This window comes from Pygoscelis adeliae, unplaced genomic scaffold (assembly GCF_000699105.1).
Source record: "Pygoscelis adeliae isolate BGI_AS28 unplaced genomic scaffold, ASM69910v1 Scaffold110, whole genome shotgun sequence".
NCBI classification, from domain to species: Eukaryota; Metazoa; Chordata; class Aves; order Sphenisciformes; family Spheniscidae; genus Pygoscelis; species Pygoscelis adeliae.
The window spans coordinates 975817-989911 of NW_008823919.1; the positions used below are offsets into that span (position 1 = coordinate 975817).

General features: G+C 38.2%; 1 protein-coding gene across 1 annotated transcript in view; it reads right to left on the minus strand.

Annotated features, from left to right (window-relative positions):
- FBN2 (fibrillin 2) overlaps positions 1-14095 on the minus strand; it is a 183735-nt gene that overhangs the window by 94936 nt on the left and 74704 nt on the right. Inside the window, exons 10-15 of the mRNA XM_009319652.1 lie at positions 10550-10669; positions 9850-9975; positions 9053-9175; positions 7845-7967; positions 1779-1931; positions 789-842 (exon numbers count right to left, since the gene is read on the minus strand). Of these exons, the coding sequence (XP_009317927.1) occupies positions 789-842; positions 1779-1931; positions 7845-7967; positions 9053-9175; positions 9850-9975; positions 10550-10669 (699 nt within the window). The remainder of the gene's footprint in view (positions 1-788; positions 843-1778; positions 1932-7844; positions 7968-9052; positions 9176-9849; positions 9976-10549; positions 10670-14095) is intronic.

Genomic DNA, 14095 nt, shown 5'->3' on the forward strand with positions numbered 1-14095 from the left:
GCATAGGATCTTTAATGCTGACAAGGATAAAAGCTACATAAATTAAATGCCTGGAAATATTAACCGTACAGTATCTGCTTTAATTTGGCTGCAACTTTATTAACTCATCAGGGAACTATCTAGCAATAAATCATAATACTGTGTTCCACCATTCCTTCTTGAACCCACTCTACTTATTTGGCAGCTGCAGCATGTGTTACCCCTGCTTCAGGCCTGGCTCAGCTATTATCTTTAAAATCCCTCTCTCGGTGGTGCTAGAAAAAGGAGCTGGAGCTTTACAGTTCCCAGTATGAAATGCAAGTGCTCACTTTCGGGATTTTTTTTAGGAGGATCCTTTTTCAGTAAGCTCCCTTCCAACTCTAACTCACGATCCCTCCATTGAAACAGTCCATGTAGTGAACACTGGATCTGGAGTGAAAAACTGCTCTATTACTATCCCAGCTGACTGAAAATCAACTGCAAATTCAAGTGGCTCCTGTCATTCCCCAAATGAAGGAGAACTGTCTTATGCCTATTCTAAAAAAAAAAAAAAATTACAGGTAAAACCTTTAAAATGGATGACTTTTTTTTTCTTGTCACGGTCAGGCAAAATCCAATGTTGTAGAGAATTAATTCTGGTCTTTCCTTTAGACAATATTTAATTATTGTACTTTGATAATGAGAATACTAAAATCAACATATTAATCTTGAGGCAAAAACCTCCACCCTAATACGTTAAAGAAAAATATAATTCCAAGTATTTTTTTTTAACCTTGAATCATATATATTAAAGAAAATGTGCAACATACCTCGTCCATCCACAGTAATACCTATTCCACTGCTACACAGGCCATGGAATTCAGCTACTCAATTGAAGCAAGAGGTGTTGGGGAAGAAAGAAAATGTTATTTCCTGTGTTTCACCTTCTTTAATCCTAAACTAAATCCACCTGATCTTTTTCCAAAATAATTTTTCTACAAAGTAACTAACAAAATGCCAGTGTTCACATGAAATAACTATTTCTAGATAATATTGCTAATGCTATGTATAGATAATATAGCTAATAATACTACGTCAAGTAGCATTCCACCCTGAACTTTCACATACATAAAAAAACAAAATTTGATAACAAGAATTAAACACTCAAGTGATTTCATTATAGTCTTGACAGTACTGTCTCCTTAAGTTACTGCTTTCAACCATAATGCCAGTTTTACTTCATTTCTTCTAAATAGTTTTCTGCTATCTCAGAAAATGACCCTGAATGGAAATACGGTCCAAGATAAATCATCTCAGTCCTATATTCAGGAGATTTTTTTTTAATCAATCCCCAGGTTTATTTGGAGAACTGATTCTTATAAAATGAAATACAGATTTCTAAAATTAATATGGGCTGCTCTTTTAAACTGGATTGATTTGACTAGGAAATTTACAGATTCATCGGAGAACTCTGCTTATCATCTTTAAAGTATTATTACTTATAACCAACACTTAATTCAGGGACCCAACTTCATCCATAGCATACTCATGTCCTTTGTCCTGAATTTTGTCAGAGTCTGGCTAGCTCTGGAACTAGGTTCACCTCAAACATTACAATGCATAAACCCACAAATACTCAACATAAAGTACCAGAGAGTTTTTCTTTAAAGGAGAAACCATTTCCAGAATCAGTGTACAATTCCATTAAGTACCCTATTCATTTCTCTTTAAGGCACGAAATAAATTAACAACCTGATCTGAATAAGGTTTTTTAAAGTCTGTATGTTCACTGTAGTATTCAAAGAAACACAAAATTTTACCTGAGTTTTTGGCAGGGCAGGGGTAGCATGGCTCTCCAAAACCATAGTCAGGATTGGCACAGCAACATTCAGACTTTGTCACAGCACCAGGGAAAGGACGGACACACGCTCCTTTTTTGATGCCTCCATAGCATGTGCTACGCATATGAGTATCTAAGAAAGGGCAAGCAAAGAAATAACTGATTTCCTTAGGCTGAAAGTGAATGTATGCATACTATCTCAACGAGAGTTTAAAAAAAAAATTTTTGTTCAACAAAATGGTTACATTGGCTACATCTGCATTGCTCTGCTACAATAATCCTGATGGCATCAAGGCCAATTCTCAAAATGGTTAGCCCCCAGAGCTCTCTCCAGAGCACTTTAAAACCATCTAAACTAGCATATTGTGGGCAAATCTAAAAGCATTCCATAGGACCCAGCAAAGATGACCCACACACCAGAGCAGCTTTGTAAATCCATCAACACATATCTCAATAAGAATCAGAGAATGGCTTGAATCAGCATATGGTGACTGATTTTTCCCTTTGAGAAGTACTACAACCATAACCTGGACACACAGATCTCTTATTTGCTTCCGAAATGGTTCCTCACGTAGGGTAACTCACCAACAGCCCAGGGCTGGTAATATGGGAGACTACCTATTTCCAAAAGGAGGAGCATAGCCGCCTATTGCATTTACAAATTCTGTACAGAAATGCAATTTCAGCAGACTGTTCAGACCAGCATTTACGTGACATGGCTATCTTAATAGGCTTATACGTAAACTGGCACCGGTGCTGGATTAGGGTTAGAATATCAAAGAGGTCCCAATACCTAGCTAGCAACAGCGATTTAGCAATTCTTACACACGACTAGGTAGCGGGGAAAGCAGCACTACTGCCTTGAGTATAAGAAACTTCTGGAGGTTTGTGATTGAAAAGCCACTATAGAAATTACAGTGCTATCCCTGCACAGAGGGTTGGAAATGATGGCCAGGACAATCCACCACTTATTACACAAAGAAAACAGATAATAACTGGAAGGTCTCCAACCTCAAAGATCATGCGGTAAAAGACAGCAGAAAAATTATACAGGGCAGCCACACAGCTGTAGGACTCACCATGTGCATACTGCCAATCTTGCAGCTGATTTAGTCATATAAATCAATTTGACTGACTTGACCAGTAAGATGTAGTAAGATGCATCTTCCAAGGCACGCCTTCAGCCCTACCTTTGCAGGTTTACCCATCTGCTATACTTACCCAAGAACTATGAGAATGTCTCTTAGACTGCTTTTTATGTATTTTGTTTTGACTTTTGTTGTTTTGTTTTTTTGGTCATTCCAGGGTTAGATGCCTTTTGCATATTTGCTTATAGGATAATACTGGAGATCTTCTAACAAGCATGTGAGTGGACAGTCCACCTAAATGTGTGGTTGAGAATTGCAGGATACAGATGGAGTAAACAGCCTTTAGTTTTGACTCCTATACTTCTACAGACACTTGTTGGAGCTACAGAAATACTCTTTGTTTCAGGCATCTTTATGGACCAGGCCACAACATGGCTTTAATTTATGCTCCTTGTCAGTCTCCCAGTAAAACTACCATACATTGTTGCCTGGACATGAGCCCGGGTGCACTCAGAAACTGAGTAGGGTCTGAGGGAATCCAGACAGTTACCTACTTAAAAGATAACCCCGAAACAACACAGAAAAGTTGCATGAAAAAACTTACAGTGGATGTTGAATATCCTGTGCCAATTCAGGTAAGAACTGGCAATTCCTTCTGTGTTCTGCCTGCTCTTTTGTGGTAAGCTGGCTCAATACAAACAGGATTGCCCGTACGTAAGTGTTTTCTCTTGCTTTTGGTATCCCATGGAACAGATAGTTCTGGAGCACAGTTAAATGTGGCCCAGATTTCAGGGCTTATTCGTTGCCAAGAGTCTAGGTGAAGCCAATACAATTTACTTGCACTTGACAGCAGGAAAAGACTATTACGCTTGACAACAATCAAGAATTTTTGCACAAGAAATGTCTGTGCATGTACTCTGTAAAATAAGTAGTTGCACCACATCCTTTCCCTCCACCTCTAACAAATCCAGATGCCACTCTGCCACGCACTGCCATGAATAAAGGGGCTTCAATCATTGCCCTGTCACAGAAGGGAAGGCTTCCCCTTAGTTATGTGTCTGGGAGAGAATGGAGAAGCAATTTGAGGGAAGGAAATGGCACCAAGGGAAACTGCAGGGGGAGAAAAGATTGGAAAGTGTGAAAGAAATACAGTAGGAAGGTCTTCAAAGATGTGAAGTGTGGGAAGCAGCTGGAGGAAGCTACAGAGGTACTGAGCAACTGCACTGCATAAGAAGAGAGCAAATGCTTTTCCACATAAACCAATGTTTTATAGAAGCGGCACAGGGAATTTGGGGAGGATTGCCTAACGTTACAGGAAAACAGTCTTATATACACAGTCAGTGATTCACAAAACATGTGCAGGATGAAGAACCAAGCTGGCTCCTCCAGAACCAGAACAGCAATCATATGACAGGAAGAATGTCCTCCCTGGGTTGTGCTTCCCATGCAGACAGCAAGAATGAGAAAGACAGGCACTGCTTTGTCCATGGCTTAGTTGCTGTAGGCACCTCACCAAGCTGAGGTTCCCCATGTCCCAACAGTTCTAAGCGTGCACCTTACTGATGAACCTGCGCTGCTCTCCATGTATAGTTTGATCAGCCTTTGGCTACTAATTTCAGAACACTGGAGAACTTGTTTTATGCCCTGGATCAGAGTTTAGCATTGGTGCTGCTGTAACCATGTACCTGTTTATGGGAAACTCCACTGTTTCCCAGAGAATAGCATTTCTAGACTCTTAAATTTTGTGGTGTAGCACTTCAGCATCTGCAAATGTTATCACCACCATACTTGTGGTCAAGGTCAGGTGGACCAGTGGTTGACCTATTCTCAGTGAAAGTCACTGCACCCATCCAGGTGCCTTAAAAAGTCAAACCATGCAGCGCTCATGACAGGCACTTTGAGGTATGGTTCTGCAAAGTAACCAGGGTAAAATAAAACTTAGCTATTTTGTCCTGGATGGCTATAGCTTTGGGCAGAGATATGAACTGCAGACTGAATTATAATTAAAAGTGTTAATTACTTTTAATTATAAGTTGCTCAAAGCTATAGCCATAGCTCAGCACAAGTTGTGAGGTGATACACAAACACACACACACACAGAGCCAGCTGAGGTATCCGAGCATGGAGCTGCAGTTAGAAGTATTGCCAAACCTGAAATGCCTGCAAATACTAGTTTGGCTCTAAGCATTTATCTAACTGTTCCTTTTCCAAGCATATGTTCCCCCTTGCTGTATTTTTCTCTCCAAACTTGTGTAACATTTTGTGATTGACTCTGCCATACTTAATAATACTAAATAAAAAAGCAATTTATTCTATGAATAGCCCCCCCAGAATCAATGGCACTATTCAGATGTAAAATACAGCTCAAAGTAAGAGTGAGAGAATTGGACTGTAGGCTCTTTGATTTTATATTTTTGCTAACTGCCTAGCACATTTGTGGGAATACTGTTAAAAAGAAGCCCCATGTAACTTACTAACTTTCAGATTACAAATACTCTTCTAGCAGCCAGAATGTTTGAAAAGTATTATTTAGCTCATGTAATATATTGCACAGAATAGCCAGACAGATAATTCCTGTAGCTAACACAGCATGTGTGTTTATACACACACACACAAAAAAAATTCTGAACAGCAGATTGGCTCGGAAATTCTATTCTAAAGGTCATGTATGAGCATATCTTTGTTATGCCATATTTGAAATTTCCTGTGTTACTTTATGCCTGGAATAATTACATAATCTTTTTAAAATTAATTTTCCAAATAAATCATGACTCTGCCTTACGATTTTTGTCATATTAAGAATATTGAAAATTTAAGCATTTATCGTAAACCTTAAAGCTATGTGACATGTGGAGCTTAACATTTTAAAATAAAAAAATAGTGTTCACAGCTGATGGCCAACTTGTGAAGCCTTTAGCTGCTAGAACTGTGGTAGCAATAGGTAAATGAAAGCACAGAAAATTGAGCACTGCATTGATTCTTTGCAGCTGTATCACTGACAGGGGTAAAGATGAGGCCAACTTGGACCACAAAAAAGGTACTGAACAGCTTGTACTCAAATCTAAGCAGTGAAATTCCTATATTAAAATCAGTATACCAAGCCTCTTCTCATTGTTTTAGTTTTTCATTGCTTTTCTCCAAACGTTTAGTAAATCAGAAGAAAACAACCTGGCTACTACATAGGAGAGAACAAACCTTGCTTTTGTTGGTTCAATCTTCAGTACAGTTTTGCTTACCAAAAAATCTCATTTATTTAAAACAACAAATACTTGGGTTCCAACTGAGAGACTGAGAAGGTGTTTTGGCTTTTTATTAGCCTGTTTTTAAGCCATTCTGAGATTTTATCATGCATTTTTTAAACTGAAGTGGTAACAGAAAGGGCCGGCTTGCACAGGCACTTGATAGGAATGCTTGCACTAGATTTTATTTTAAAGAATGACGAACTTCTGCACAATTTAAAATTTTATTTCAAATGAATTGATAGCAACACAAGGATGTAGTATCTCACATCCCTTTGGTGCAAGATAACTTCCAAACATTGTGATGAAGTCTGTCTTTCCTTTATCTGCACACATGCAGATAAGACATAGGCAGATAAGACATACATGCATCCGTCAGCAAGAACAGTCATAGCACTGATTAATATATAAGGCTATTGCAGAGCTAAGCCAATGGTTTCCTCTCTGCCTTTACTGCTTCGTGAAGCTGTCAAACAACACGACATAACCAGCTGGCCTGATCTAATACCAGCTCCAACAGCAGTCCAGTAACCAGCAGCATCTAGCACACAAGGCCACATACCAAAAGTGAAGCTAACGTGTTGTGATGCTGCCAGAGGTGTGCTTTTCACTCAAGGAGGCCCCATTCCAGGCACATTTGCCTGCTGAAGCTTAATGCCTTGCCTATCCACTAACTGAGCCTTGGGGCACCAATATGCCTGATGACAGATACATTCATGAGCTAGGAGAGAAGAAACTTAGGGGATACAGAACTGATGTTCTGATATGCAGAAGAAAGGAAAGATTGTATCTCCTGTGGATTAAACTGGTTTAAGGAACTTTCAGTATCGCAGTCCCTAGTGCATGTAGTCCCATCACTCTCAGAAATTTTTGTAAAATTAATATTTCTCTCCACCCTCTCCACCAGCAATCAGTAGAAAACAAAGACTGAATACCTCTTGCCCTCTACCCTTTCTTATTCTTCATCAGGTTGAAAATGCTCCATTTTTCTCTGGTGAGCTCTCTAAAGCTATGCTAGAGCTCCTGGTGGAGTTGGGTGAAGAATCTCTTAACTGTCAACCAGTAACATTGAGGGGATAAGAGGCTGAAGTTCAGATTATATGACAAAAGATTATTCATCAGCCAACTAGAAAATGCCTCAAAAACAAAAAGAGATGCCAGGAAGAATAAATACTGTAAGTTTAATTTATAGGAGTAACAGGTAAACAAGAGGTGGTGCCACTCCAATTCCACAGAGGAATTGAAGCGTCTTGTCTTTTAACACTAGGTTTATGGGATAACATAATGCAAGATTTCCTAATAATTCTTAATAATGATATCTGAGTTCACAGAAACAAGTCTATCTAGTTTTCACTATTTCTCCTGCTAGAGCTTTTTCTTTTTTAACACTATGGTACAGGGAGAATAAAATGTTTTCAGATTAGATAAAGAAATTAAAAGCGGAGTGCGAAAATATCAGTGTTGCAACCAAGATATGTACCTATTTTAGTGATTTGGAGTGGATGATGCACAACTGAATATAAATGTGACTATACATACATACATGTAGATACATGCACATACATGAACACAAACACATAGCAGAACAAAAGACAAATACTCCAGATTTATCCTAGAGCAGATCCTCTGTGGTTTGATGTCAACATTTAATGCATTTCTTTAATCTGACAACCTGATAATTCCACTTGCTTTTCAATGAAAAAGAAAAAACTCACTTACCTACACACACGCGACCATCAACTCCAACAGCCAAGCCAGGTGGACACTCACACCGAAAGGATCCTTCAGTATTTATGCAATGACCATTCATGCAAATTCCCGAAGTCTGACATTCATCAATATCTATCAGGAGGCAACACAATTCAACAATCTATTCACTGTTTTTAAGCAAGATTACAATTAATATTTTTAACATTACCAAATGACTTTATGATAGCAGATGAATCGTCAACATATCCTTGTTTTGTTTCTAAAAAAAATCTCATCTTGGAATTACACTAAATAATCAAAATTCCAGCTGTGCATTTAAAAAAAAAAAGAAAAAAAAACCCAGAAAAACTGTAGGATTAAAGGCACTTCAGATTCTACATTAAGCAAAATTAATGGTAAATTTTCCCCTTTGTCCAATTCATGACACTGTAACTTTGCTTTAAAGTGTGGTTAAGGAAGCACTAATCACAGAATATCCACATGATGGTAAATTTTAATTTCAAAGAACTTTTCAGTGGTCATCAATTTCTATCTAAGTCAACAGCCCAGCTGCACGTACATTAAGAAAACCACAATTAATAAAAAAGGTTCAATTTCAAATCAGAAAACTAACAATTTAGATGATTTTGCACTTACTAGAAATTACTCCAGCCCAAACCTACTTCTACTGGCAGCAACAGGTATCTTCCATTAGTTTCCTTACAACAAGCTAAATCAGACTCTATTCTTAAAATGTTCGTAAGTTTTCAATGACCTCACTTTAAAAAGTTTGTAATGTTATGTGGCAAATACGATGTCTTAAGTGTTATGCACTCTAAATTGCCAGAATAATGATGTGGAAAACATACTTGTGTGTGTTCATCAATGTAAAATCTTTTAAACCTTTTAAACTACCCATATTGCTGCTCACTTTACCACTTCATGAAGGGCCTGCATATTTTGCTGCATTTACAATGCTCCAAGACTTTTCAAAAGCTAATTTATCATCTGTTGTAGCTTTCACAATACTATTAAATAACTCAGTTATTTATTTCTGTAAGTTAAAGACCTATTTCTATTCTAGGCAGCTTAAGAAATCTACTGCAATGAGTTAGTAAGGTATTAGTATGTTATTAAATCCATGTGACGAGATTGCCATTCTTGCATGAATGAATGGACCGGAAAAAGCTGTTTTCAATCAAGATTGTCTTAATGCGTTACCCCTCAGTTCTACATACCAGTACAGTAACGCCCATTTGGAGCCAGAACAAATCCTGGTTTGCAGATGCATTTAAAACTCCCATCTTCGTTTATGCACATCCCATTTAAACACATGTTTGTCGTGGTACACTCATCGTGGTCTGTAAAACATTGCAAAGAAAATTGCTTATAGTTCCTCACCTTCCAGAAGATGACACAGTAAAAATAAACGATCAGGACTGATGTGACATATTCCTTCACTTGAAGATTAAATTCTACTCATAACTCTGATGAAGTACCTGAAGACTTTTCACTCTATAGACAAAACAGCAAATTTTTTTCCCTTTGTGATCAGTTACTTTGTGTGTTTCAGCAGACTGTGTATGGAAGAACACGCTGCATCTTTCTTTCTTACATAAAAGGATAAAAAGCTTCAATCACCTGACAGAATTAAGAGCTTGTTGTTTATCTAGGAAGTTTTTTTTTGACACAGTATAGTCAAAATTAAAAACAGTTGTTTTTTCAGCAGTGCTGATACATGGAGCACTTGCTAGGAAGCTTTAGGGAAAAATGTTGTTCCTGGAACTGAGTCTTACCTGGGACTCTTAAGGAGAGCTGTAGCTTCAAAAACAAAAAATACCTCGTTTCCTTTGAAATCATGCAGTTCCATAAAATAACTATTTGAATGCATGGGCTATAAGTTCATGTATGTATGACCTCAGGTCATACACGAGTTCAAAAAGGGTCATCCTTTATGATCCTTAATTGTTGTATGAAGTACAACTTCTAGAATCACCAAGCCAATGCCTGCCCCATTATTTAGAAGAGTTCTTACCCACACAATTTTTTCCATCTGTAGTCAGTTCAAACCCAGCATTGCAAATACATTGGAAACTTCCATCAGTGTTTACACACCGGCCATTTTTACAAAGAACACCATTCTGGATGCATTCATCTATATCTAAGGCAAAAAAAAAAAAAAAATCACACAAACAGAGAATTACTGTAAGATAAAAACGTATATAGAGACAACTACTGCTTTGAAAAATACTGGCATGTTATTTAAATATTACTTAGAAAAAATTTTCCAGAGACAGTTAAGAATTTATTCTCATTGCACCAGAGACAGGAAAAATATTATTTTACAGACTTGTACAATAAATGTTACAATGATACATTTTGTGATGCTCAGCAATTACTTTATGAATACTTTTAAAAACCTACTCACACATTCATCTGTGTACATACATAAATATACACCTGTCGTACTAATAGTCTATTTCCTGATTTTTTGTAGAACTTCTGGCTGGGGAATTCCCTGGCCAAGTGACAGATATTCCAGAATAATGGATAAATGTTAAAAGACAACAATAGAACAAATGGAATGGTAGCCCAAAACTAGAGCTCCAATTAATATACCAACTGTAGAGATTTACTGAAATCGCATTGCTAACTATTTTTTGAACTCCAATGGAATCTGACATAAGGGGTCAGAACATCTGCAATGTCAGTAGATGTGAAGCAAATTTTCTTACCGATGCAAGCTTGCTTGGTAGGAGTTCTCTGGAAACCTGCGTGGCACTTGCAGTAATAGGAACCAGGTGTGTTGACACAGTCCCCATTAGAGCATGGGTTTGATGTGCATTCATCAACATCTGTTGGCAGCACAGAGGAGCATTAGTGACTTCACAACGTATACGGCATTTTTTTCAAGTCCAGAAGTATCTTAAGTGAAAAAGATGGTAACTAACAGTCAAATGCTAAATACTAAAACTTGTTCTTGGTGCAAAATCATTACTTTCCTAAGAACACAGAGTTCTTAGTCCAACTAGGCAGACATTTTTAAGAAGTGAAATGCTACTACATAATTTATATGCATCTTGAAAGACAAAAGAAAAATATGAGTGAGGATTTTGAGACATGGGATTTGACAGTTGCCTAGTGAAAGCGAACAAGACTTTATTCAACATAGTTTCATTTAACTGAATGACCATTCATTCTTCTTTGGAATAAAACCAATACAAATCAAAATTGGCATTTTAAGATCAGAGCAAATCATGGCATCCAAAAACCCCCCATTATATTACAGGTTTATTATAGAAATGTGAGGAGGGGCCACACACCAGCAGGAGGGATTCTTAATGAGACCACAGTCTGTGCACCACATGTCAATTATTTATGACCCATTGCATCCTCAACCCCAGTCTTTGCACTTGAGTAACACCAGACTTAATCTAGCCCTTCTCTATAATGTACCTTACTCTCCTTTCCAAAGGTTTCTGGTATTTGGGTGCAACCAAACCCACTTTAACCACCTTAAATCTTAGGTAACTTCCCAGAAATAACTCCCATTTGACACAGGGCTCTGAAAAATTTAACTCCTTTCAAGAACCCTTCCCAAATTTGATCCCCAGGTGGTTACCAATGAGTCAGCTGTGTCTTTGGCCCAAACAGCTACTCCCAGCTCTAAAATAACACTGATTGTTCCTCCCCATTGTGCTCCTCTAAACCCTCCAAACCCTCCCAGGATCCTTGCCCTCTGTGACCTGGGGAGCAAAGTGACTATATCCCTCCGGTCTGGCAGGCAGGACTGCTGCCTCAGTCTCTCCTGCAGCTACCAGAGGATGACCTGAGCAGCTCCTCTCTGCTACAGCTAAATTCAGGTTACAAACTGAATGGATTCCTTGATGAAATCCCCCTTTCTTCATCAATCACCTTTGCTAATTTGACTTTTTTCCCTCCAGCTATGCCCTCCGTTTCACTTACAGGTGTGAAACTACTCATCTCTTCATTTAGGTAGGCTTTAACACCACAAAGCCAGTGCTGATTTGTGGGGATTTTTGGTATCTGGCTGTAAGCTGCAATAGGTAAGCTGGGGCTAAGTAAAGTCACTGCTGATCAGTTCTTAGTAATGATGATTTTCCCATGTATTTTGCAGTGTACGCTACTAGAAACATCAGGAAAATCCCAAGGTAATTTTGCTGATCATTTGTATTCAGTCTTCATCAGGTCTAGTTCTAAAACTTACTTCATTACATCTTGGAAATAATGGGATGGAATGAGAAATTAAACTTATAAGAACATTTATATGTTAAATAAATGTGTACTTCTAGAAAGTGTTGTGCCATGAATTACTTGATTCTAAAAAACGGCAAAAGGTTAGTTTTGTTCTAATTTAACCATAAACAAGACCATACATTTCACAGGATTTACTGTGTTAATGCATACACAGTTAAAACCAATAGCATCAATAAACATATCAAAGAGATCTGGGTTTACCCAAGTCACTGATCTAATGAGCTGGTTTACTGCACTCTTGGTGCCTAGATACAATCAGACCGTTTTGGGTAAACAGTTAAATGAATAAAGACAAAACAAACGGAAGAATCAAATACCTCCTCTCACGCATATTTAGCTCATTCACATTTGCATAGCAGCTGATAGCACCACTCCAGTAAAACAACAAGAATGAAGCAAGATAAAGAAAAGAGAAATTCAGAGTGTTAAATACAATGAAGAAAACAGTAACTGTATCTTTATACTGCAGTAGACTTCTATGTAATTATAGTAGCTTCCTGCTCTCATGCTTCTCTACAGTGCCTAGCTGTTGGGATGCTCTTCCTCATGAGTGCTAGATTGGGTATTTTTTCCTTGGTGCTCAGCTGATATGGGAGGTCAAGGAGAACTGCACACAATTCCTTCAGAACAAAGTCCTCAGCTACCAACAAAATGTCAAACTCTAAATCACATTTTCACATTAATGTTTTGTCAAATGTCTTAATTCAAATGACTTTATATTTATCTTGCTTTAGTATAGGGTAGGACAGGGGAAACATAATAAAATACTAGATATGGCACTCATCTATTTTGTTTAGTTTTCCTACAGAGAATGACATTTATGACTTTCTTTATTATAGACTTCAATTTGCTCCATCTGTTAAAGAAAGTATGTTCATGCTAGAAATGGATCTCACTGTAAATTAATTTATAAATTGTACAAGAATGCAGTGTTCCTCTATGAAATAGCTGATTTAGGCTTAGAAAATCCTTCCAAAGCCATCTGCATCAGATGATTTCCATATAAAATATGCATCTTAAGATGCTCCTATTTTTATAAGCTTTTGATAAAAGAGGGAAATGGCAAATATATATTAATATAAAGGAGTTACTGCTTTGAGTTTGCATTGCAAGCATGCATATTCCAGCAGTATAAACAGGAAACATCTGAGACAGAGATAAGAGATATTTAACCCATTTATTCTATCTCCCAGCACACCCTTCTTCAGTGTCAAATATTTCTCTTTCGCCACTTGCATCACACTTATCTCCACTCTTCAATGTTTCACCTGTAACACTTGTCAGAATTTCACTAGACACAGTATGGATCTTCCAAAAGCCCCTTAAGACTTACAGCGATGAGTCTGAAGATATATTATAAAATTTAAAATATGGAGATTTGTATTCGCAAACCAACTAAAATTCAACACAGCACAGCTACAGGCTCGCTGCCACTTTCAAAGTCTCTACAGTTCTATCCAGAGTTTTTATAAACAGAATGAAATAAGGAAAGGTAATAATATTACAGCTGTCTATCAGTTTGGGGAAAGGGACTGACAATTCAGTGTTAGATCACTTAGGACGCTTATGGTCCTTGACCCATCAGGCATTTTCCATCATGAGAGCAGCACAACACAAGTTTGGGTCAGAGAGCAGTATGTAACGCCCGTGTGAACCTCATGAGGTTCAACAAGGCCAAGTACAGGGTCCTGCACCTGGGTCAGGGCAACCCCCGGTACCAATACAGGCTGGGGGATGAAGGGATTGAGAGCAGCCCTGCCGAGAAGGACTTGGGGTACTGGTGGATGAAAAGCTGGACATGAGCCAGCAATGTGCACTTGCAGCCCAGAATGTCAACCATATCCTGGGCTGCATCAAAAGAAGCGTGGCCAGCAGGTCAAGGGAGGTGATTCTGCCCCTCTACTCTGCTCTGGTGAGACCCCACCTGGAGTACTGCGTCCAGGTCTGGAGCCCTCAGCACAGGAAAGACACGGACCTGTTGGAGCGGGTCCAGAAGAGGGCCA